The sequence below is a fragment of the Alexandromys fortis genome, unplaced genomic scaffold, assembly GCF_014885135.2.
Source record: "Alexandromys fortis isolate MF-2015 unplaced genomic scaffold, M_Fortis_MF-2015_v1.1 scaffold_45, whole genome shotgun sequence".
Taxonomy (NCBI): domain Eukaryota; kingdom Metazoa; phylum Chordata; class Mammalia; order Rodentia; family Cricetidae; genus Alexandromys; species Alexandromys fortis.
Genome location: NW_026067926.1, coordinates 2,284,448 through 2,310,693, shown reverse-complemented (window position 1 = coordinate 2,310,693; position 26,246 = coordinate 2,284,448). Strand labels below are relative to the sequence as shown.

The 26,246-nt window shown below is 48.1% G+C and overlaps 1 protein-coding gene across 1 annotated transcript in view; it reads left to right on the top strand.

Moving 5' to 3' along the window:
- Positions 1–7,031: 7,031 nt before the first annotated feature.
- Positions 7,032–26,246, top strand: part of Slc5a11 (solute carrier family 5 member 11) — a 53,927-nt gene continuing 34,712 nt past the window's right edge. The window contains exons 1-5 of the mRNA XM_050143374.1: positions 7,032–7,276; positions 18,497–18,654; positions 22,551–22,622; positions 23,377–23,481; positions 24,827–24,886. Of these exons, the coding sequence (XP_049999331.1) occupies positions 18,520–18,654; positions 22,551–22,622; positions 23,377–23,481; positions 24,827–24,886 (372 nt within the window). The 5' untranslated portion in view covers positions 7,032–7,276; positions 18,497–18,519. The remainder of the gene's footprint in view (positions 7,277–18,496; positions 18,655–22,550; positions 22,623–23,376; positions 23,482–24,826; positions 24,887–26,246) is intronic.

Below are 26,246 nucleotides of genomic sequence, written 5' to 3'. Positions count from 1 at the left end.
GCACCCACACACTGAGACAATGGGGATGTTCTATTGGGAACTCACCAAGGCCAGCTGGCCTGGGTCTGAAAAAGCCTGGGATAAAACTGGACTCGCTGAACATAGTTGACAATGAGGATTACTGAGATCTCAAGAACAATGGCAATGGGTTTTTGATCCTACTGCATGTACTGGCTTTGTGGGAGCCTAGGCAGTTTGGATGCTCACCTTACTAGACCCGGATGGAGGTGGGTGGTCCTTGGACTTCCCACAGGGCAGGGAACCCTGATTGCTCTTTGGGCTGAGGAGGGAGGGGGACTTGATTGGGGGAGGGGAAGGGAAATGGGAAGCGGTGGTGGGGAAGAGACAGAAATCTTTAATAGAAAAAAAAAAACAAAAACAAAAAACACTGGATACTTCAGGCATTTGCTCTTAGGCTCTGACCTCATTCACCTGCAGCTGCTGTAGATCAAGGCACCAGGTCTGTGAGACCTTGAAACCGAACCCCCAGAACCGTGAGCACAGTAAGTCTTTATGCTTCGTAAGTTATCCAGGCTCTGAAAGCGAGTTATAGCAACAACAACAACAAGCAAATGAAGATAGTGAACCAACAGCTTCCACCAGCACCAGTCTGGGTTAAAAGCCAAAAAGAGTGTACTTTCCTTCTCTGAAGAGAAAGAATATGCCTTGGAGTTCTTGGCCCATCAGGGAGAGTTCTAGAGCAAAGGCTAGCCCCTTGCAGGCTAGCTCTTCACACAGAGCATCTTTCTCACCATCATCACACCTTTGGGCACTTGCTACACTGTGGACATCCGTTTGCAAGGGAGTGGTTGGAAGCCTGCACCTGCAAAGTGGGTTCCTTAAGCATCTGTCTCATGACATCCATCAGAGGAGCTCACGGTTACTAAGCTGGAAATGTCCCCTGTTTTACTCCCAGCTGGGACTCTTTTCTCTCATGCTTGCCTGATGTGTAGGGAAGCTGGTCTGTTTCAACTTGGCTGGCTCTTCCAACGGCAAGAGACAGCAATGTCTGGAGAAAGCAATATGGGATGGTTGAAAGTGGATTTTTCTCTTTCTTTCTTTGTGTGTGGGTGTGTGTTGCCTGCACATGAGTGTGCACATGTTACGGTCCAGAGGAAGATGTGAATGCCTTCCTCCAGATGTGGATATCTTCCTCTATTGCTCTCCACCTTGAAACAGAGTCTTTCATTACACTGGAAACACACTGTTTCAGCTAGCCTGGATGGTCAGTGAGCTCTTGGGATCCATCTGTCTCTTCCTCCTTTCAATCCTGGAGTTACAGGCACATGCAGCTATGCCTAGCTTTGGTATGGGTGCTGGGGATTTGAACTCTGGCCCTCAGATTTGCACCATAAGCAACTGTACACATTGAGCCATCTCCCAGCCCAGTGAAGATATTTTTAAAGATTGTAGATGTGTTGTATCCATAGCCCAGGATACATGGATAGAATGCTTTCTCAGCATGCACAAGGCCCTGGGCTCTATCCCCAGCATCAGAAGAAGGAACAGAGAAAGAAGAAGATGTGGAAGCTTCAGATATTTCGAAAAGGAATCACAAGCTCATGCAGAACTTAGCTTAGGACTTGTAGATTGAGAGACCAGGGGGCTCAGAGGTACAGCATATTCATGACAAACACTCTGTTTTAACTTTGATTAAGACAAAAAACTATATCAATGAAGAGAGTCCATTAAAAAAAAGAAAGAAGAAAAAATCCAGACCAATGGTTCTCAACCTGTGGGTCACGACTCCACCAAGGATCACATATTATTATATGTAAACATTATATTTACATTATAATTTATATTTACATTATAATTCATAGCTGTAGCAAAATTACATCGAAATAATTTTGTGGTTGGGGGTTCACTACAATGTGAGGAACTGTATTAAAGGGTCACAGCAGTAGGAAGGTTGAGAACCACTCATCTAGGCTTTGCAATTTCTCTTGAAAAATCAGGAACTCTGGTTCCTCAAGACTCGTGTTCTTAAGTAGCAGCGAATACCTGGGAGGAAAGAGCTTGAAAAGGACCTGAGCTGCCACCAACCTGGTACCAGAAATCACACCGGCCAGGCCTATTCACACAGTTGCTTCCACCTAAAAACCTTGTATTGTTTTTAGTGGTGTGTCTTTGCCTGTGTATGTGTATAGGTATGAGCAGGTTGCCATAGAGACCAGAGGTATCAGATTCCCATGGAGCAGCCTGATGTGGGTGCTGGGAACGGAACTCTAGTCCTCTGAAAAAGCAGTACCTGCTCTAGCACTGAGTCATCTCTCCAGCCTTGCTCCCATTTGTGAAGGAGAATTTTAAATATGGTGAAATGCAATATCTCAACCTATTCAGTGCTCAGTGCTGAAGGAAGGGGGCAGGGGGCAGGAATAGGTGGATCCCTGGAGCACACCGGCCAGCTGAACTGATAAGTTCCTGGCTCCTTGAGAGAGACTCTGTCTGTGAAGGCTGTTCATGGTTATCAACTTGACTCTATCGGGAATGAACTATAATCCATAAATGGAGGGCACACCTGTGACCCAGATCTTGAGGCAAGGGGACAACCTGCCATTGATTTGAAGAATCTTTGATGTGGAAGACACAGGCCTTTAATCCAAACCTTGAGCCGGGGATGGTTAGGGGTGTGTGTGGCAGGGGAAGACACCTTTTATCCAGACCTTGAGGCTGTAAAGCACACCTTTAATCTAGGCACACCTTCTGCTGGAATCCTCTAGAAGGACAATGGAAGAAGGAAGGATTTGTGCTTTGCCTGCTTGTCCTTGTCAGCACGGCCAATCCAGCTGAGACACAGCCTCGTGGGACCAGACAGCTTCTAGATTCTTGGGCTTTCCATTCGCGACCAGTCATTGTTGGACTGCAGTCTGTAAGTCATTCTAATAAATTCTATTAAATTTCATATTTATCTATCTATCTATCTCTATAGCTATAGATGATATAGATATATATAGAGATTCATTCCATAAGATTCATTCCAAGTGTTCTGCCATGGGCCCCACGCAGCCCGGTGGGATCCCCCTACGCAGCTGTTTCGAACAGTATCCCAAGGTGCCTGCGCTGCTTCCTGCTCTCCTGTCCCAGGACGTCTGTCACTTTCCTGCTTTGCCACAACTCTGCTATGCGTGGGTGTTTGCAGGAGGTGAGTTATCACTGCTCTTGAGGGGTATCTAGGGGCGGGACCGCTGTGTCACAGGAGACACGCCCACCTGGGAGGGACATCTGGACAGTTTTGTAGGTAACATACCTAGGCATTATGTTAAGTATAATAAGCCAGACTCAGGAAGGTAAACAAACGTGTTTTCTTTCATAAGTGCAATTCAGATTGGAAAAAAGTGTGCCTATGTGTATGACAAGGAAGCAGAAGGAGCCATCCGGGGTATGGACACATTCATTCAAGTGGGAAGGAGGAGCGAGAGGGGGTGACGGATGCAAAGAAAGACAGGTACCACACGCACAGGTTTCTTCTCGTATGTAGAACATAGATTTAAACTTGTATATGGGGGGGGTCTAGAAACTGGGGAGGGGGGTCTTGAGAACAGCTCTTTAACGGAAGCAGAGGGAAAAAAGAGGGCACATGTTACCGATCTGGGAGGAGGAAAAGAGCCAGCTGGAGGGGGGCAGAGGATGGCTTGGATGAGCACAATGCTGCAGGTGTGAGAACGCTGTTGTGCAGCCCATCGCTTTGTAGGCGATCTTAATTAAGTTTTCAAGTGGAAGGGAATATATGGGGCATGCAGGGAAGGGGAAGGGTGGACAATGGGGGAGGGGAGACCGAGAAAGATGATGGGGGCTGGTGAATGAAAGTACAGCATACACATGTATGTGAGTAGCCTCGGTGAGAGCCGTTACCGGAAAAACATAAAGCGAACCAAAAATTAATAAAAAGAAAGGCCCCAGAAACAGGGAGGAGGTGCGGATCGCAAACCCAAATAGTTCTCTTAAATAGCTACAACATCATTCTAACCTATTCTTAATCACTGGGTAAAGGCAGGGAAACCTGGCAGTCAGAGCAGCTGTCGGAGGTGACAGCCATAGCCGAATGGGTCAGCCCTGGCCCTCACATATGACAATCATGAGCTCTGTAGAACATTACAAAAAGGTTCCTAAATTGTGACGCCACTGGGGAGTGTGGCTCCCTCCCATGGGGGTGCATTCTCTGAGTTGGTGGCAGGACCCCGTGTCCTGCTTTTCTGGATATACGGGCTTCCCCTGAAAGTTCCTGGAACCGGTCCCCCCTCCCCAAATGTGCTCAAAGAAGTTAGGACTGGATTGGGGCTGTAATGTGTCATCCGCAACAACCCACTTCTGTCCCCAGTGCTGTGTCCTCCAGCCACAGAACACAGGTCCCTGACTTCCAGTCTCAGTGGCTCCTTTTGAAAATATCTCTCTCTGGCAGGCTCTGCCCTCAGGACCAACGAACGCATAACACCAGGTCCCCTCTGCCCAGCTGCACACACCTCCAAGCCACTGCCTCTGCCCTCTGAAGACTCTAGAATTCCTTGGTCTGCATTTACACCTTAGCTCTGCCATTTGTATTAGCTGGATAGTCACCTTTCCCTACCTGGCTCCTGGCCAGGAAAATGGGCATACTAACAGGACCTTCCTCGGAGTCTGTTGGAAACACACACACACACACCCCAAGCACTTAGAACAGAACCTGGTGTGGACAGACAGAAGCTTGTGCTTCTCTTGCCTGCAGGCTACTCTATGCCAGGGTAGGCACAGAGAGAGAATGTAGCCACAACTACACTCCAGCCATGACTGTCTTGTGGTGTATTGCCACGAACTGACTCTCTTGGAGATCGAAGACTGAGGGAGAACAGGGGTGAAGGCTTAGGAGAACCCAGGATTCGGCGAATGACAGACAGACACAACTCTAATGAGATTTGAATCTGCTGCAACTTTACTAAAATTCAAGCATCACTTTTAAGAGATTACAGAAGGAAGTTGGCAAACATAAAAGTTTCTATAGAAAAATGATTACAGACAATTGATTATTCTCAGCAAGTCTTGTGGTCAGGGCCAGGTGGGCAGAGCTTTTCTTTGAAATTCGTCTCACACCACTAACTAACTGCACTTTCTCATGGCCCTAAATCATATTTGCCCTCAAGGTAACCAAGGTAACCCAAACACCATTCTTCAGGGTTCCACCCCCAGGGTTTGCTCCAATATTGAATGTCTGACTTCATGTTATCAAGAATAGCCTGCCTTTCTTTCCTATCTAAAATGCACCAGGGGTTTCTCATTCTGGCTAGCCTCTCCATAAATGGTAACTCATGCCAGTCCATACATTTTCCTTCATAATTTTCCCATCTTCTACCAAATCTCCTATCATGAGCCCTTTCTGTTCTAGGGTATCTGTAAATTCCCCCAGAGAGCAAGCTGGAGTCTTAATCATAACATTAATGGCCTGAATCAAGGGAGGGAACTGAAGCATCAGTTCCTCCGTGTTCAAGGAGCCGTTGGAAATGTTTCCTGGTTCCTTGAATAGATTAAGTTTTTGTCAAGAGAGAGAAAAATAGAACAGAAGAAAAAGATAGCAGAGTCAATGCAAGAAACCATCGCCAGGAACAAAGTGAACGAGGTCGTTGAGGCTAATCAGGCACCTCAACTCGAGCAGACTGCTAGGGAACCGCCGGGGGCCAAGCTCCAAGAAACACGAGCCCCTCATTTTGAGACAGCCACCACCTGAGAGGCATTTCGTCACACAGGCGAGACAGCCATGGATGTGGCAGTGTATGTCTGCTGTGGCCAGCTCTTTGTATTACTCTGGAAAGGAGGGACACTCAGGATAGAGTCTCGAGCTGTGCTTTGGGTCGCTATGACAAACGTAGCTGACGAAAGCAAATCGAACTGCAGTGATGAAGTCATCTGGCTTCAAAGCAGCGGGTGAAGCGGCAGCAGCGGGAGGCACAAGTCATGTTGTACCCACAGTCAAGAGGAAGAGAAGGATGAATGTGCTAGGCTCACTTGTGTGTGTGTGTGTGTGTGTGTGCAATGTGTGTGGGTGCACTCACCCTCACACGTGTATTGAAGCCAGAGGTTGAAGTCAGGTGCCTTCCTCTGTCATTGGCTACATGATGATGAAATAGGGTCTCACTATATAGCCATGACTATCCTAGAACTCACTGTGTAGACCAGACTGCCTGCCTCTGTCTCCCCAGTGCTGGGGTTAAAGGTGTGCACCACTACACCTTTCTCCTACCTTATTTTTTAGGCAGAGTCACTAAACCTGAAGCTCATTGACTGATAGACGGGCTGGTCCGTGAGCCCTGGCATCTGCCTGTCTCCTCCTTCTAGTGCTGGGATTACAGACATGCCCTTGATGCCCAGTTCTTTTCATGGAAGCTGGGGGTTCAAAGCTCAGGTCAAAGCTTGCACAACCCTCCTCTCCTGCTTTCTTTTTAACTCATCCCATAGGACGATGCTGCCCACATTCAGGGTAGGTTTCCCGGGTTATATACCTCTCTGGAAACATCCAGGCAGACATACGGACAGGTCTCACCTAGGCGGTTTTTAATCCAGGTACACTGATGGTAAAGGTTAAGCATAGCAATCTGCAAATGCTAGAAATGAAAGTCTTTGCAGCCCCGAGCAGCTGGAAGCCTTGCAGCTCTTCTCCTGACTACCCTGGAGTACTGCCTGCTATGTGTGCTTTGCCCGTGGCTCAGTGCTCAGCACTGTCTAGATGCCGGGTGCCTGCCCTGCTTCGGTCTGAAGAGATGAAAAAGCAGTTACGGCCGCACTGACTGCTGCTGTCAGCGGTTGGGGCTGGAAAAGTCCTTCTGGGCATGTCCCTTTTGTCTCCTGCACCCCCTCCTCCCCCTCCTCCTCCAGCTGTCCTAAGGCTGCCTACTCCCAGAGTGGAGGGGAGGCGGGAGAGTGGGGGAGACAGGCAGCCCAGTGCCCAGGCTCCAGTCTCCCCTGCCTCTCCAAGCCATGGGCCCCCTGCCAGGTGAGGGCACTGGCCAAGGCCCAGTGAGAGCAGAGCAGGCCCCTTCCCTTGCAGGGGCCTGCTCAGAGTTCAAGGGTTCTGAGGAGATCATCCAGGCTTCCTTTAAAACTGCTGCCGCTGCCGAGGCTGGAGTTTGGAGTTTGACCTGTGTGGAACCTTTCTCAGCAACAGGCAAGGAGGCAGGACCTCTGCTGTCCCTGCCACTCTCTGCTGCAAAGGACAGGAGATCCCAGGGGTCTCCCTTCTCCTAGTCACTGCCTTCTGCCTCTGAAGTCCCTAAGAGCCTAGGGCGGCAGAGTCTGCGTGCAGAAGAAGGTAAGATCCCTCCTCCCCAAGACGCTCACTCTCCAAACTGGGAAGCCCTTCGGGTCCAAGGACTGGGCAGCCACTCTGACAGGGGTCCCACCTGTGAACTTCATGGGAGTCAGAGAAGGTTCGTTTGCTTTTGGCCTGCAGAAGGTGGTTTGGGGGTATCAGTAGCAAAGGCCAGGGGCCCTCAGTTCTTCCACGTCACCAAGTTCAGGGACAGTGAGGAATGGGAGCCTTGGGTGCCTTATCTGTCAGCTGAGGATTTGGAAGTCAGCCTGGCCCAGCCCCCAGGTGTGGCAGAGTAGGTTCCAGAGAGCTAAGGAAGGGTAGAGCTGCGGGGGGTCACAGGAAGCTGGGCTGGAAGGATGTGTTACTGCTGATAATGAGCAAAGATGAAGTCATGGCCCACCTGCATGCCCACCTGCACTTCTGGGATCTCTTCCAACTGCACAGCTGCCAGGGAGGGTGGGTACACAGACAAACCCGAAGGCCATTAAATACACTCCAGGAACAGAGCTTAGGGTGGCAAAGCTGAGAACCAGCCCCCGTGACTATGAGCTGGTCAACTCTGGGAAATGGCTGATAGGTGGTTCTGGACCTCTGACTTGGAGAAATGCTGCCCTTGTTGGGATATTTGTTTGCAAGACCGGAGTATATGGAGTGTCTGCTTTGGGGGCACAAGATGAGACAGACGAATCATCCCTGCCTTCCTGGTGTTTACGGTGCCGTGAGACAAGGAGGTACAGGAGAGTTCTACAGATCATGGGCCACGCTTCATTAAACCACATTTGGTGTGAAAGGAAATAACTTGGGGACCTGACAGAGGCCAGGAGAAGGCAGTTGGCATCTAAATAGCGAGGGGGTAGGGGGAAAGTGTATCAGAGTGAATGGGTAGCCAAGGACCCTGAGGTCATAGATAACTTTCACAGACTAGACAGAAGCCAGCAAGTGATCTGATTTATGTTCAAATACCTCCTTGGCTTCCATAGAAGGGAGAGGTGAAAAGGAATCTAAGTGGGTGAAAAGCAGTGGGTAGGAAGAGCGGAACTCCTTGCTCCGGGCTGGACCAGAGTGAAGGTGGCTGGGATGATGGTGATTTAAGTGAAAGGAGCAGATTCGAGGTTTGTTTTGGAAGTAAACGAGAATAGAGCTAGAGTTGACTAGATTCAGGAAGTTGAGAAGGACATGATAAATTATTTGATGGATGTCGGTATGCTATGATATTTATGGTTCTTGGACACAGTGCTTGGCACACCAAGTGCTCATATGTCACTTGTTGAATGAATGGTGGGGCGTACTGATGGATGCATGGATGTGTGGATAGGTGGACAGATGGATGAATGGGCGGGTGGGTGGATGGATGGATGGATGGATGGATGGACAGATGGATTCTCGAGTGGGTAAACACATGAAAGAGGGATTAATAAACTGGTGGATGATTGGATCCACGGATGGATGTGACTTAAGGATGCTTTAGGCTCTTCAGGTGTGAGTGGCTAGTGGCATGGCCAGAGCGGCAGAGGCACCTGCGTTCCTGATGAAGAGTTTGGTCTCTGGCCAGTGCACGCTAACTTTGAATATCTGTAGGCATCTCTGTGAGATGCCACGTTGGCATTTGAATGACCATGTCCTGTGACTTCTACTCTGCTATTTCAGGGCAGAGCCGTGACTGAATGGGATAGGTGAATGGAGAAGATTCAGCTAGTTCCCCTGCACGCCCATCTGTCGCCCTCTGTGGTCCACTGGGGCACAATGCCTTGCTCTGCCATGCTTAGAAATTCTCCCTTCACCAGCAGAGCTGTGGATTTTCCTAATGGGCTGGGATGAGCCAACCCAAAGTCTCAGAGTCTACCTTCAGCCCTTTCTAAAGTCTACAGTCCTATGCCAAGAATCAAGAGGCCAGAAGCCACAGAGGCCAGTGAGCCCCTTCTTGTGGTAGCCCTAGGCCACCTCATTCTTCTTGGCGCCTCCCCTGTAGCTAGGCTGGTCTACCACCAGCTCCCTAGACCAGGCCAGTCAAAAGGCCAGCTTGGGGTTTTGAAGTTATAGGTTCCTCCACAGCCGTGACTGCTGAGGAGCAGGAAGGAGGATATGAGTGGCTCCAGATCAAGGCTTGGTGTCACATCCGGGATTCTCCTGTCAGGGGTTCCTATCTGATGGTGGGTAGAAGTCGAGGAGTTAAACCCAGGCTGGGGCCTCGTTCAGTCATTTACCAGGGGCATGACCTCAGGTCAGGCCTTGGCTTTACCTGTGCAGTGGGAGCAAGGACGTGGGGTGGTGTTAATCAGAGGCCTGACCTCGTAAAGCTGGGTTACAAGTGAGATTCACTCGTAAGCGGCCAGGTCTCCCTGACGGCTAAGTCCGCGTTCTTCCTTCTTCCTCACTGCCGGCATTTGAAGGCTGTGAACACATCACACATCCTCTTCTAAGCCATGTGGCACAGCTTGTTTGTTTACTGTGGTTTTCCCATTTTATAGTTGGGGAAACAGCCTTGGGGGGAGCTTATTGCTCGATGTCACAGCTAGAGGAAGCAGAGGTGAGATCAGAGCCAGGGCGCTGAGGTCCTGAAGTCTGCGCAGCTGGTTGACAATGACACATCTATTTCCCAGGGAGTCTTGGCCAGGAGTTAAGATCTGTAACTAGATGGTCGCTGTCATTTTTTTCCGTGGTGCAAGGGAACCACTTCCTGCCTCCCCTTTTGTCTTTTTTTTTTTTTCCCCCTTCTTTCTGGGAAACTTGCCAGTGCCTTGGCAGAAGTATCAAGCTTGACACTTCACGTCAGGAGTGTCTCTAACATACAAGGGGGGCTGCGAACACTAGGTCATGGGTAACACTTCTTGTCCACCCGTTGTGAAAAGTTTGAAACACACATAAGTTATAAATTTAAAAGAAAAATGTGACCCTCCTCAGCAGGCACACAGAGGGGCCAGGCTGAGACAGAACAAAAAGGAGCAAACACAGATGGCTACCTGTGGCCCTGACCCGTTAGCCTGCTGGCCTGCTCTGGTTCTATTGGCCCTTGCACTGTGGTGTGGAAAATTTTCACAGCTCCCATAGCACAATCACTGTGGAAAAGGCCAGAAGGGAAGGGTGGGAGCCGTCCCTGTTTAACTGAGCTTCCTTTTGTGCTCTGGCCACTAGGCAACCTCAAGGGCAGCCTGTTCTGTTTGCAAAGAACGCCTTTGTCAGGACTCTGCCCTCACCCCACCCCTCAGGAAGGGAGCTGGCAGGGGCTCTGAGAAGAGAACCTCGGGCCCACCGTCACTTGGCCCTCTAAGGCAGGCTGGGATCAGCAACCATGGTGCTCTGCGCAGAAGGTGCTGAGCGGAGGCCATTGTACTGAGCAGTTCTGGGTAGCCACAGCATAGCCATGACATCATGGGGATGGGAGGAAGGTTGCCTCCCTAGGTGTCGAGAACTTGGCACACAGCTAGTGCCTGATAAATACTTGCTCTGCTGAGCCCCCGAAGTCTGATAGAGCTCACCATGTAGAGCCTAGTACAGAGATAGAATCTAATGATGTTCCATTGAACTTCCAGGGCCTAACACAGGGCCTGGCACACAGCTGGTACCCACCAAATAAATGTCTTACTGAAAGGCTAGAGAGATGGCTCAGTGATTAAGAGCCCTTGCTGCTCTTCCAGATGACTTGGGTTCTGTTCCTAGTTACCACACAGTGGCTCATAACATCCTATAATCCTGGTGCCAGAGGATCTAGCGCTCCCTCCTGACCTCATGCACTTACACGGTACACATAGGCACATACATGCACACAGACAGGCACACACACGTAAAGTAAGTAAATAAAACACTTTCACTATCTTACTGCATGTCCAGCGTATAACATGGCATAACATAGCTGGGGCTTGACAAATACTTTACTGAGTACCAGTTCTTAGCACAAAGAAGATGTAGTGGTACCTAATGAGTGTTTGTGGAAAAAGAGCAGAGATAAAGGAAGAAAAGGAGGGACAGGAGAGAAAGGTGTGGGGCGGGGAGCAAGACAGACAGTTGCCTGGAAACACAATGACCTTCTACCTGACGTGATATTCCGTGATATTCCGGTAGCACTATGGCCTTGACTGTGGCACGTGCAGGGTTTGACCCGGCTCACTTTGGCCTCTTGATGTCTTGTTTCTGTGAGCTGAAAGGTGTGACGAGGAGGGTGAAATGAGGGAGTGTGTGTCACACTCTGCACCTACACTAGTCACAGTGAGGTCACACAGCTGTGTGCTGAATGTCAAGGAAGCTGCAGGCAGGCCTGCGGCAGCACTGCAGGGTTCCTAGCATCTGGTCCATCTCCTGTCCGCACCATGAAGATGCAGTCTCCTAGCTCCACTTCTGAATCACTTAGAAGCTGTGCCAGCCTCCCCTGCAGTGATGAAAGACTTGTTTATCTGCAGGGCCCCTCAGTGCCTGGCAAGCAAAGCCGCAGGAAGGGGCCTGGGGGTGGGGCTGGGGGACAGGGATGGCCCTGAGGGCTCAGAGCAGAAGGCTGCTGTCTCTCCTCCTTCTAGCTTCCCTCCTTTTCCAGACCTATTTTCTAGATCCATCTACCCCTATCCCAACCTGTAGCTACATCCTATGCTTACCCAGGATCCTCTGTTTTTGGAGCAGTCGATCAGCTGAGCTGGGCTCCAGGTCCACTCACGAGCTGTGTGACTTCAGACAGGATGCTTTGTCCCTTAGGACCCACAGCTTCCTCACCTTTAGAGTCAGAGAGAACATTTTCTACCCAGTGGGGTTTTGACCCTTGAGATTGCACCCAAAGTCCGTGGAGCTCCTCTCCAAGCCTCCAGAGTCTCTCCACGCTGGAACCTATAAAACCCCACCCCCACTCTAAATCCTGTCTCTGGTTCACACAATACCATGGCTCGGATATCATCATCCCATTCCTCAGGGGCCAAGGATCATACCTGGCTGGGTCTCAGGTGAGGGCAGAGCTGGATGGGCATTCGCCTTCTCCTTCCTTATGTGTTAGGACATTAGGCACAATGCCCATCTTTCCAGGGGCCTTCCTTCCTCCCCTTCTTTCGCCATAAGAGCTTATATCAGCACTCGCTCTTGTCTTCTCTTCCTTTGAGAGGGCCTCTGGGCCCAGGTCTGGAAAGCTGGGACCATCACTGCATCAGAACTAAAAGCACGGAGCACGGTTCTACCTAGGGAGAGATTGTCAAGGCTGGTCGAACCATCTCCTGTATGGATTCTTGCCAGAGACCTACTTTGGAGGGAGTGATTAGGGGTTCCAGTCTCAAAAAGGATGTGGGCAGGCAGAGCGGGTGGGTGGGGGAGGACACGGACACAATCTGAGGGTGAATCTGGATGATATAAAGAAAATGGAATTTGGGAACTAGAGAGATGACTCAGCAAGTATAAGTATGTACTACTCTTCCAGAAGATCCGTGTTCAGTTCCCAGCACCCTCATGACAAACCAGACATTCCTACAAAGGCCTGGAACTCCACACATGAGTAGACACACGTACACACGGATGTAATACAGGTACACACAACACATAAATAAACCAGCAGTCTAACATGTCAATAGCAGGCTGGGCCATGCTGATGCAGACTCACAGCAGGTTCAGAGCCAGCCTGGGCTACATAGTGATTCAGGCTGCACTATATAGCAGGATCCATTCTAGAAGCAAAAGCAAAAGAAATAAACCACTCAAAAAGTCAATAGCGCTAAAAAAGAGAAAGCCAGCTCTAAGGACTAAGAACACCCTGCTAAGGTGCTTAGACCCATTCTAAAAGTCAAAGCAAAACAAGCAAACCACCCAAAAAGTCAATAGCACTGAGAAAGAGAAAGTCAGCTCTAAAGACCAGGTGTATCCTGTTCAGGTGACCTGGGCTCTCTGCAGCTCCTAGCAGAAGCAGGACCCAGTTTCCCTGTCCCTCTTTTACCCCATCACCAAGTCTTATCAGCAAATTCCCAATAATTTCTCTACTCCTCTCCCTGCACTGTGGTTAGAGTGTGTGTGTCTCCTTAAGAGTTCATAGGTCACAACCCAAGCCCCATTGCTATCTATAGTGATAAGGGATGGGCCGTTGAGAGGTGCTTAGGTCATATAGCAAAACCCTCCCAAATGGGATTGGTTTCCTTATAAGAGAATCTTGCTGTGGAGGCTGCTTGCTCTTTCCACCCTGGGAGGAGGTAGAAAAGGCACCATTTAAAGATCAGCCTTCGCCAGACAGCAAATCAGTCATCAGCTTGATCATGGGCTCCGAGGCCTCTAGAGCTGCGGTCAATGGAGTCACGCCATTGAGAACTTTTTCTGGGGGCTGGAGAGATGACCCAGTCGTTCAGAGCCCTTGCTGCTCCAGCAAAGCACCTGGGTTCGGTTCCCCCCACTCTTATCAGGCAGCTCCCCACCACCTGTAATTCCAGTTCCAGCAGCCCCAGCACCTTCTTCTGGCCCTGCAGACAGCAGCATGCAAATGGCTCACATACATACGCTCAGGCACAAATATGTACACATAAAATCAACCTTTAAAAATATATTCAGGCTAAGGTGTTTTGTTATAGCAGCAGCTGAGGGTGAAGAGATAGGCTCAAGTAGCAGCCAGAGTAGACAGGAAAGTGAGCGTGAAGAGCCCATGGCTCTGCCTGGACGATGTATCTCTTCGCCCTCAGCTGCTCACATTATCGCCTTGTTATTACCGTCAGCATTATACTGCAGGGCTGGGAATGGAACCTACGGCCTCGTGCACACTGGGCAAGTGCTCCGCCGCCGAGCCACTTTTCCAGGCCCCCCACTTCTTTATTAAAATTCTTTGATGACATTCTTTAGCCTGGAGCAAAGGTGTGCACTGGAGATATTGGTCTTTCAGGATGTGAGAGCATTTTGATTGTGACAGTTTATACCACTAGGCACGGAGTATGTGGAAACCAGTTGCAACACATGTTGCAATGGCTAGAACTACTTCATAGCTAAGGTTTCCAGACATCCCAGACAGTCATGTGGGCAAAAGACATGCTTACAATATCTAGAACCTTCTCCAATTTATGAGAGATACGTGTGTACGTGTGTACTTGTTTTGGTTTGTTTGTTTGTTTGTTTGAGACAAGGTTTCTCTATAGTTTTGGAGCCTGTCCTGGAACTAATTCTTGTAGACCAGGCTGGCCTTGAACTCACAAAGATCTGCCTGCTTCTACCTCCCTAGTGCTGGGATTAAAGCCCTGCACCACCACCACCCAGCCTAATTTTGGGTTTTTTGTTTATTTCTTTGTTTTTTCAGCGATAAAGTCACTCTTCATAGTCCTGGATGTACTGGAATTCACTACATAGACCAGGCTAGCCTCGAACTCACAGATATCCTTCTGCTTCTGTCTCCCAACTGTTGGGATTAAAGGTGTGGGCCATCATACTCAGCCACATATTTGTTTTTATTATTCATAATATCCTCTAAAATATTTTTCCTAAGATTTTTTCTTAAATTAGAAGCCTGGTTACCAAAGTGATAGTGATAGCTCAGTTGTAAATTTGTTTTCTTTCTTTCTTTCTTTCTTTCTTTCTTTCTTTCTTTCTTTCTTTCTTTCTTTCTTTCTTTCTCTTTCTTCCTTCCTTCCTTCCTTTCTTTCTTTCTTTCTTTCTTTCTTTCTTTCTTTCTTTCTTTCTCTTTCTTCCTTCCTTCCTTCCTTTCTTTCTTTCTTTCTTTCTTTCTTTCTTTCTTTCTTTCTTTCTTTCTTTCTCTCTTTCCCTCCCTCCCTCTTTCCCTTCCCTCCTTCTTCCCTCCTCCCTCCCTCCTCCCTTTGGCGCATATACAAGGTCATGTATGCAAGTATGTGTGCACTTGTGTGACATGCAAGTGGATGCTAGAAGTCACGTTGAATCAACTCCAGAAGTCTCTCTTCGAGGATCACACACCTTGCTTTTTTGAGATGGCGTCTCACTGGGACCTGTGTCTCACAATTAGGCTAGCCTGACTGGCCTGCGAGCCCCGGAGAATTTCCTGTCTCTGCCTCCCAAGAGCTTAGATGACAAGATCGGATCACTAAGCCCAGTTTTTTTTTTGCTGTGTGTTTCACTGCAATACTGAGGATCAAACTCAGGCCCTCACACTCATATGGAAAGCGCTTTACCAGTGACCAACCCCACTCCAGAGATTAAATTCTTAACATTTTACTTGTTTGTTTGTTTCTTTGAGACAGGGTTTCTCTGTATGTAGCTCTGGCTATCCTGGAACTCACTCTGTAGACCAGGTTAGCCTTGAATTCACAGAGATCTGCCTGCCTCTGCTTCCTGAGTGCTGGGATTAAAGGTGAGTGCCACCACTGCTTGGGCAAGAACTTGGATTCTTTAAAGGTCTGGTTTGTCTGAGTCTCTCCATTTGTCACAGACTGTCACTGTCTCTGGGGATTAGTTCCAGTACAGGACTGCACACCAGGGACTGTCGGGGCTGGCCACTCCTTACCCCACAGCTTATAGGGAATGGCATAATTATGCCCATGCCCCAGGCAGAACCACCTAAGGGATTTTGCTGGTTTCTCATGGTTGCTGCAGCCTGTTATTCCAGACTCGGTGGCTAAAAACAATCCACTCTTATTATCTTGAGTTCAAAGTACTAGATGGGCCTTACTGGGCTCAAATCTAGTTGTCAGCAAATGACTGGGGAGACAGCTCAATGGGCAAAGTACTTGATGTACAAGCATGAGGACCTGAGTTCAGATCCCCAGTACCCCTGTATAAAGCTGTGTGCTGCACACCTGTAATGCATATAATCTGTGTAATATCTGTAAGCTCTGAGAAGGTCAGAGACAGGCAGATCCCTGGGGCTTTCTGGGTAGCCAGTCTAGGCACTGGGTCAGCTCCAGGTTCAATAAGAGACCTTATCTCAAAAAATAAGGTGGAAAGCCCCAAAATGAAGACACCTAATGCTGACCTCTGCTTCCCCCCCACCCCCAGGTCTGTGCAGCGACACACACACAGGCCCATCCACAGCCTGCACACCTTCTACCACACACAGGCACACACATATGACTTGCACACTCTCTACCACACACACACACAGGCCTCAGCAGAGCTGAGTTCTTTCTGGAGGCCTTGGGCCAGTCTGCTCATTTGCTTTGTCAGCTTCTAGAAGCCACCTGCATTCTTTGGTTCAGGGCCCCTTCATCCTGTGTCCAAAGCCAGCAATGCCAAACTGCACACTTCTAAGGCTGTCACCTCTCTGGCCCCTCTGATTCGGTGTCATTTGTGATTGTATTAGATGCTCCAAGGTACTTGCCTATTTTAAGGTCAGCTGGGTAGCGGTCTTATTTCTCTCTGTGAACACCACACAGTCACAGGTTCTGGAGATTAAGTGTACATACCTTTATTCTGGCTATCAAAGGACTCTCTTAAAATGTCCACAGAAGAGGAATCTCCAGTGAAATGGTTTCTAATCGTAGTTGAAAGCATGGATTCTGGAGCAAGGTTATTCAGGTTCAAATCTGAATCCTTTCACTTGAGCTGTGTGTTACCTGGGCAAGCTAGTTAACACTTCTAACTCCTTCTACAAAATGAGGATGATAACAAAAGTGATCGCTTTGCAGGGTAGAAAACACTTAGAGGGAGTCCAAGCAGGCCGCAGGTGATGTAATGGGTGTATATCAAATGTATGCAATTAGGCCGAGCGGTGGTGGCACACACCTTTAATTCCAGCACTTGGGAGGCAGAGACAAGGTGGATCTTTGTGAGTTCGAGGCCAGCTTGATCTACAACCCCCACCCCCAAATGCTTGCAATTAATGGGCAGATGCAGTTAGAACAAGACTGCTGTGTCTGGCCAACTATTCCCATTTTACTCACTGTAAACTACATGCTTACCAAGTAGAAGAGTGTGCAGACTGTTTTTTTCTTCTTTTTTGTTTTTTTTTCAACACAAATTTAGACATATGTAGGAAGAGGGACTTTCAGCTGAGGCATTGTCTTCATCAGATTGGCCCTGGGGCAAGTCAGTAGGACATTTTCCTGACTAATGGTTGATGTGGAAGGGTCCAGACCACTATGGACAATGCCACCCCTAGGTAACCAGTCCTGGGTGATCTAAGAAAGAAGTCTGAGCAAGCCAGGAAGCAGCACCGCTTATGGCCTCTACAACAACTCCTGCCTCCAGGTCCTTGCATGAGCTCCTGTCCTGACCTCCCTTGGTGATGGGCTGTGACATGGAAGCGTAAGCCAAATAAACCCTTTACTTACCAAGTTGCATTTGGTCGAGGTGTTTATTACAGCTGAGAAAGCAAACTAAGATACCTGGGAAAAGAGAAGCTCAACTGAGGAATTATCTCTATTGGATTAGCCCATGGTCATACAAGACATTTTCTTGTTTGCTAACTGACATGGGAAAGCCCAGTCGCTGTGGGCAGTGCCATCCCTGGGAGGTAGGCCTGGACTGTATAACAAAGGTAGCGCAGCATGAGCCTGGGAAGGAGCAAGCCAGTGAGCAGTGTTCCTCCATGGTCTCTACTTCTGTTCCTGCACTGAGCATCTGACTTTTCTTTCCTCAGTCATGGACTGTAGCATGAAAGACAAGATAAACTCTTTTCCAAGTTGCTTTTGGTCATGGTGTTTGCCACAGCAACAGAAACCAGACTGGGACAAAAAGCATGCTGGGATTTTATGTATCTTATTCTCTTTTTAACAGCATCGTGCTATTTAGCCCAGGTTAGCCTCACACCCAGTAATCCTTTTGGCTCAGTCTCTAGAGTTCTGGGATTACTAACCTGCCCAGTGTTGTCTGTACTCTTTGAATTGTTTGTTCTTTATATTTTGCTGAGCAAGAAGTTGAATTGTTAGCAAAACCAAACAAAGAAATCAACTGTAGCAATGTGAGCACCTTCTTTGTGTTTTCTAGGTGGGTGGAAGGGTGGGTGGATGGTCGTGGCAGGAGGAGGGGGGGGGGATGGACCTGACTTTCTTTTTTTTCTTTTTTCTTTTTTTTTTTTTTTTTGGTTTTTCGAGACAGGGTTTCTCTGTGGCTTTGGAGCCTGTCCTGGAACTAGCTCTTGTAGACCAGGCTGGTCTCGAACTCACAGAGATCCGCCTGCCTCTGCCTCCCGAGTGCTGGGATTAAAGGCGTGCGCCACCATCGCCTGGCTTGGACCTGACTTTCTGAAGCTGGCTCCACCACAACCTCCATCCAGGCAGGTCTTTGTAGTTGCTGCTGCTGCTCCATGGGGAAGCCACAGATGGAGTGAGGGAAGGGGCTCTGGGATCAGGAATCTAACTGCTTTGCTCTCCCCAGGACTGGGACGTTCGTTCAGCACCATGGAGAGTGGCACCCTCAGCCCTCAGCCTCCACAGTCTGATGCCCTGGAGGCTTTCCCCCAGAAGAGTCTGGAGCCCGGGGACATTGCTGTCCTGGTTCTGTACTTCCTCTTTGTCCTGGCTGTTGGATTATGGGTAAGCCAGGAGATGAGGTGAGAGATGGGGCGAGGAGGGAATATCTGGTCCAACTCCAAAATAAATCCTATCCTTTGGGAAAACAAGATACAGGGAGAGGAAGAAATGAACTACAGCAATTAGAACTTGATGTATGTGGAGGCAAGTGATCTCTGTGAGTTCAAGGCCAGCCTGACCTCTATAACAAGTTTCAGACCAGTCAGGGATACACAGAAAAAAAATCCCCCCAAATATGCGGAGTGCTTGGGGTACATGTCAGGGGTGGAGCACTTGGTTAGAATATGCGAGGTTCTGGAATTCTTTTTTCTTAAATGCACTGTGTATTGACTGTGATGGTCAATAAGTCAATGCATGTTCACTTGTTATTTCATGTGACTTGCAAGGAAGGTCTCTTTTTAGAAAACCAACATTTTTCTTACTCTATGTATATGTGCATGTATGATTGTACCCAGAGAAGTCAGAAGAGGCCAGAAGAGAATGTGGGGTCCCCTGAGGGTTGTGGGTCAGCTGATGTGTGTTCTGGGAACCAAACCCTGGTCCTCTGAGAAAACCATATGCACTCTTAACCACTTAGTTGTCTCTCCAGACCCTCAAGGAAGAGTTTTATTTAAAAAAAAATTAATTATTTATTATATATACAGTGTTCTGCCTGTATGTATGCCTGCAGGCCAGAAGAGGGCACCAGATCTCATTACAGATGGTGGTGAGCCACCATGTGGGTGGTGGGAATTGAACTCAGGACCTCTGGAAGAGCAGTCAGTGCTCTTAACCTCTGAGCCATCTCTCCAGCCCCACCTCTAGGAAGATCTTATATCATTTTACAAACAAAAGAAACCTAGGTCCAAAGAATTTAGGTTTTTTTGTTGTTTGTTTGTTTGTTTTGAGACAGGGTTTCTCTGTAACTTTGGAGCCTGTCCTGGAACTAGCTCTTGTAGACCAGGCTGGCCTCAAACTCACAAAGAGCTGCCTGTCTCTGCCTCCTGAGCTACCACCACCAGGCCAGAATTTAGATTCTTTAATCTAATACTAAATTATGAGACTTTAAGCTAGAATCTGCATTCCCTTTACTTTGAAGCCTATGCTCTCATATTCATATATATACATATACATATATATGTATATTTGTATATACATGTATATATGTTCATTTTTATTGTAATATAACTATAGTCACATGATTCAAAATTAATAGTAGTTTAATAAATAGCACATAAAGTACCACTGTGACCATTCCCGTCATAGGTGACCACTATTATTAACTTGTGAGCATTTGACATACTGTTCACTAATGTAGTCTTCCAGGTTTAAAAGCAAATCAGAACAAATTATATGTACTTTGTAGCCAATGTCTTGCTACATAACCCAGTCTAGCTTCAAATTTGTGATCCTCCTGCCACCGGCATGCCTTCCTTGGGCTGGCATTAGTCTGCACACTCAGCAGTGATGTATGCCAGCCTGCTCACTCTTAGTAACAATGCATTGATTTCATTTTTGCCAGCCTGACACGGGGAAAGGATATCTCAGGACATTGCTAACATTCACTTACAGTGAATGAGGCTGGACACACTTCCAGGGAGTATGCTTAAGAAATTCTTATGGGGTGGCTGGGTGTGGGTGGCACATACCTTCAATCCTAGAGGCAGGCCAATCTCTGTGAGTTCGAGGCCAGCTTGGTCTATAAAGTAAGTTCCAGGACAGCCAGGCTGTTACACAGGGAAACCCTGTCCTGACAAACCAAAGGAAAAAAAAAGAGAAGAAAAGAAATCACTTGTAGGATCAGGCAAGATGGATCAATGGGTAAAGGCATTGCTGCCAAATCTGGCAACCTGAGTTTGATCCCCAGAACTCAAAACTGTCTTCCGATTTCCACACATCTGCCATGGCAAGTACATGTTTACACATAATAATGTGTGCATACATACACACATGCAAACACAAATGAATACATTAATAGCTGTAATTAAAAATTTTAGATAGAGCCGGGTGGTGGTGGTACATGCCTTTAATCCTAGCACTCGGGAGGCAGAGGCAGGCAGATCTCTGAGTTCGAGGACAGCCTGGTCTACAAGAGTTAGTTCCAGGACAGGCTCCAAAGCAACACAGAGAAACTTTGCCTCGACCCCCCCCCCCAAATTTTTAGATAGAAAAGAATTAATTACTAATGGGCTAGCTCAGTTGGTAGACTGTGTACCTAGCATGTGTGAGGCCCTAGGTTCGGTCCCCAGTGCAGCATAAACTGGGCAGATGCACAACTATAGTGCTGACCCTTGGAGATGCAAAACGCGAGGATCAGAAGTTCAAGGTCACCTTCAGCTACACAGGAGTTTGAGGCCAAGTCTAAGCTACAAAAGGCCCTCGTGTTAGATTTAACATTGTGTATTGGCTGTGAGAGGCAGACTTCAGCGAGTGGTTGTCAGGAGGGTGGCGGCCTTAGACAAGAGATGGGTACAGCCAGTCCTTTCTGTGCCCTCTTCTCCCACGCATGAGGGAGGACACAGAGAAGGCTGCATTTAGAGGGACAGTCCCTCTCCAGAGGATGAAGCTGCTGGTACCTTGACCCTTGACTCCAAGCTCTCCAGTCCTGTGAGAGAGGCATTTTGGTGTTTACAGATCCCTACCTCTGAATACTGGCAGCCCAGATAGACTGGAACTTGAGCCACAGTCTCTTCAACTGTGATACCAGCCCCCAAACAGCAACCTCATAGGAGTGGGTGAGGATTAAAAGAAGCTGCTGTTGGCTGTGCATATCACACACCTTTAATCGCAGCACTCATGTTGTAGTGGGAGCGGCAGGGCTGCGTCCCCAGCACCCCAGCTGCCTGCTAGCTTATGCACCGAAATAATTACACGGAAACTGTATTCTTTTAAACACTGCTTGGCCCATTAGCTCTAGCCCTTACTGGCTAATTCTGATATCCCGATCAACCCATCTCTAATAAACTGTGTAGCACCGATCTTACCGGGAAAGATTCAGCATGTCTGACCTGGTGGCTTGCTTCTTGGCATCTGCCCGGGAGAGGGGGACATGGCCTCTGAGCTCACTTCCTCTTCCTCCCAGCATTCTGTTCTGTTTACTCCACCCACCTATGTTCTAAGCTATGAGGCCAAGCAGTTTGTTTATTACTTAACCAATGAAATCAACAGGTTGATATATGACACTCCCACATCACACTCAGGAGGCAGAGGCAGGCAGATCTCCTAGTTATGCCAGCCTGCTCTACATAGTGAATTCCAGGTCAGCCAGTGCTACATTGCAAACTCATCTCAAAATTTAAAATAAAAAATGTAATTCACAGCTGTAACTTTTCATTACAGTTCCTAATTAATTTATTTAAAATGTAATTGTTTTAAATGTATCTGAGCTGGTGCTTGTGAAAGACCTTACAGAAACATTTTCTAGAACACTAAAACAATGAAATCCATTATGAGCTGCCACTGATCTGCAGCTCAGACGTCTAGAGGATCCTGTAGGTTATCACAAACATGTGAGCCTGGTGTTGTTGGCACACACCTTTAATCCCAGCACTTGGGAGGCAGAGGCAGGTGGAACTCTGAGTTTGAGGCCAGCTTGGTCCTCAAAGCGACTTCCATGACAGAATCTAAAGCCAGAGAAACCCTGTCTCAACAAACCAAACCCAAAACCAAACCAAAACAAACAAACAAAAAAAACCAACCAAACAAAACACCATGAGCAGCAACAACAAAAACAAGTGACGTGGGACTGGCAGGGCTGCACTGGCCAGAGATGAGGTCTGAGGTCTGCCTTAAGACGTTCACATTGAAGTTTCAGTCAGATAAAATGAATCTCGCTCCATGGCCTCCTCATTCACAGTCCCCAGCCTCTTTGGATGCCTGAGCACTGGCGTTCTCCTCACCAGCCCTCTTCTTCCTTGCAGTCCACAGTGAAGACCAAGAGGGACACAGTGAAGGGTTACTTCCTGGCTGGAGGCAACATGGTGTGGTGGCCTGTAAGTGGTCTCTGGTTGTGTTCCTCACTTGGCAGACTGGGAGGAGTTCTGTGGTGGGTGTTTGCACAAGGCTCTGGTGAAGACCAACAGGGACATAGTGAAGGGTTACTTCCTGGCTGGAGGCAACATGGTGTTCCCAATCCAGTCATCCCTCAAAGACTCTCCAAGCCCTGCCATTGTTTTGCTCCATGTTGTCTTCAGGTTGGAGTGAAAGCTAAAGAAAGTCTTGCTCCAATTCAAATGTATTTACACAAGCTTTATCTGTTAGATCATAAACAGAATATCACTATACTTAAGCCTTGCTGTCATGCTCAATCTCTGCCCTGGGGAGTGTGAATTGAGTTGCTAAACTCTGAATGAAAATATGAGGCCACTTCTGGGACCAAGTGGAGTGAATGCTGAAGGCACAGATAACAGATACAACAGTTCAATTAGCTATTCCTTTTCAAGTGGTTCTACAGACACTGTATGTCAAATACATATACATATACACACACACATGCGTGCACATGTTGCTGAGTTGGAAAGCAGAGCTGGTTTGCATCATGAAGCATTTAGCTGTAATCCTGTCCACCATGGATGCTACAGACAGTTGTTCAAGCTGTGCCCTACACAAATACGGCATGTAGGATAGAATGGTCCAACATTCTCTATTTCCCCACCTGTCTTGGTCTCTTTGAAGAATGGTTCAAACTAGGAATAGGGACAATTTCCCAGGTCCAGCTCCGGACCTTTCCCATTTGTCTCCCCACAGGTGGGTGCATCCTTGTTCGCCAGCAATGTTGGAAGCGGACACTTCATTGGCCTAGCAGGGTCCGGTGCTGCTGTGGGCATTTCTGTTGCTGCCTATGAGCTTAACGTGAGTTTTGCCGGGATACAGACACCTCCCCTTTGTTCTGCGGTCGAACCCTGAGGAGGTGTGGGAATGCTTGCCACTTTAAACGTGAAATGGCATTTTTAGTTCAGCAAACAGGAGGTTTTAAATGTACTCTTAGCCAACACAATTTATTTGGATTTCTCTGTATCTGCTTGGTGGGGACCCATAGGGCCACAACCCCCAAAAATCAAGAGGTGAGGGCTCAGGATGCTTCCCCGGAGAAGCAGAAAATGGCAGGTGGCAGGTGACAGGAGGCATAGCTGTATATTTTAAGGGTCAGTTGACCATTACGGGAACAAAGTGCTCAGTGGGATATGCCCCTCATGGCCCTAGAGACACGGAGATGTCCTATCAGGCCTCTCAGAGTGGCTTCTCCTGCAGGTGGTTCTCATTCACAATCATGAGCACTTCTACAGTTTTTACAGACACCTTTGTCACATATACTCACTTGGTAAGGAGTCGCCTCCAGGCTAGGACTAGGTGGCCTCAGCCGTCATGCTTGTAAGCACTGCGACCTTGGTCAAGCTACTTGACTTTTCTGGACTTCCTGGATACATTAGGGAGTAACCATGGGTCCCTGCCATGTAGCATCCATGTGTGAGGATTGATTGAACTCCTAACTGTGAAGGGTGCAGAGGAGATGCTGGCATAGGTCAATTGCTCCTTCAGTACCACTGGGCCGATTCTCCTGAAGCAATCTAGTGAGACCCTCTGATGTCTAATTCATAAGAGGGGAAGATGGCTCTTGAGACCTGTGGTAACTCTCCCAGAATCCTCAGCTCCCCTTTGGTATAGCCCATCACTGCAGGGGAAGAGAAGGAGGTGCAAAACTGATCACTGCAGGGGAAGGGTGATACAGAACTGACCAAAGAGGACAGTGTTGTGTTTAGGAGACAGAATTAAATGTCCCCAAGTCTTTTATTTCCATTTTCTTCTCTCCTATTTAATCATCTTTTCCCTCCCTCCTACCCTCCCTCCCTCCCTCCCTCCCTCCTTCTCTGTCTCTCCCTCCCTCCCTGTTTTGGGTTTTTTGTTTTGTTTTGTTTTGAGGGCCTCACTATGTTGCTCAGACTGGTCTCAAATTCCTTGGCTCAAATGACCCCATCTCATCCTCCAAGAAGTTGAAGCCTCGGGCGCTCTGCCCTATGCTGTTAACCTCTTGCCATTTTAAACATTCATAGATATAAAGGCCAGGAAAAGTGAACCACTCAGCAAGGAAGTGACTAATTCAGGGGCGGAGTGTAGGCTAGACCAACTCAAGACACAGGGGAAGGGCTCCATCATGTGGGCAGAGCTGACTATGTTCCGACTGTGTTCTTTTGAGCAGGGCTTGTTTTCTGTGCTGATGCTAGCCTGGATCTTCCTTCCTATCTACATTGCTGGTCAGGTGAGTGTGAAGGGAGCGGGGGACACAATATGGCATGGGAACACCCTTGGGAAGGCCAGCTTGCATCCCCTCCCACCTGTGGATAGCCATCTGACAGCCATTAAGTCTCCTGGCCCTGGGGACAGACGTTGAACAGGTGAGAAAGAACAAAGGAACCCCATCCTACACAGATCTGACTGGTACCCAGTATCCTCAGCACACACAGGGTACTCAGAGGCTGGCCTCAAAAACATCTTTTCAATGTCAGAACACAAAGATAAGCCTTACAATCCTTTACATGTATAAGCCATAACATGTTGCTTTTAGCTAAAATTCAAGCACACATATATATCCATATGCATGTATGTGTTGCAGTGGTTCCTTCCCTTTATGCTCAAATCTATAAAAGCTATTTATGACTGAGATGGAATGTCAACGTTGTGTTGCACAAACAAGAAATCCACGTATGTTTGTGTGTGTGTGTGTGTGTGTTTGGCTGCTGGGGATGGAGTCAGGACTGCTAACACCGAGCCACACCCCTAGCCTAGACTTGGTGGAAAGCAGTTTGCAAAGGCTTTCTAATGCCACTGTCAGCTGCTTGTCACTCATGTTCCTGAGGCCTTCGTCTCTGTCAGGTCACATGACATCATAACCACCCACTGAGCAAGCAATAGCTGACTTTAACTTTGTAATATGTAAATTCATAAATAGGCAAAATGGGAGGAGTTTGGACATTAGACATTATGTAAAGTTAAAAAGTGGTAGTGTAGGGACAGAGGGATTCCCCTGGGGAGGTTGTCAAGAGTCTAAAGGAGGCTTGGATGAGCAAGGGGTCCTGGGTCTGCTCATGAACTCTTGCAAAATAGGTAAAATAGGGTGCATACACAAAATATCTCAGGTATTCCAACACAGGACTGGGAGTGATGAGCGTGAATGCGTGTGTGTGTGTGTGTGTGTGTGTGTGTGTGTGTGTGTGTGTGTGAGTATAAATGCATTTGTACCATAGAATTTGTGGAGGTCAGACAGAGGACAACTTTCAGGAACTGGTTCTGTCTTTCCATGGGTTCTGGGGATCAAACTCAGGTTGTCAGACTTGGGCTGCCAAGCACCTTTACCTACTGCTAAGCGATGGATTTTAATTGACAGACTGGGGGCAGGAAAGGGGGTGGTGAGATGCAGGTTGTTCATCAGGGTTGAAGGGGGATTGACGGGTGTTCTCAGCTGACGGATCCCATTTTTTTACTGGCCAGTAGAAAACAATGTCACCTGCTGAGGGGTTGGCTAGGGGGCGTGGGGTGAGATTGGGAAAAGCCACAAAGATCTGAGAAAACTCGGGATACTGTAGCTGTTTGTAGTGGAGAACCCGTCAACAGCCACAGCA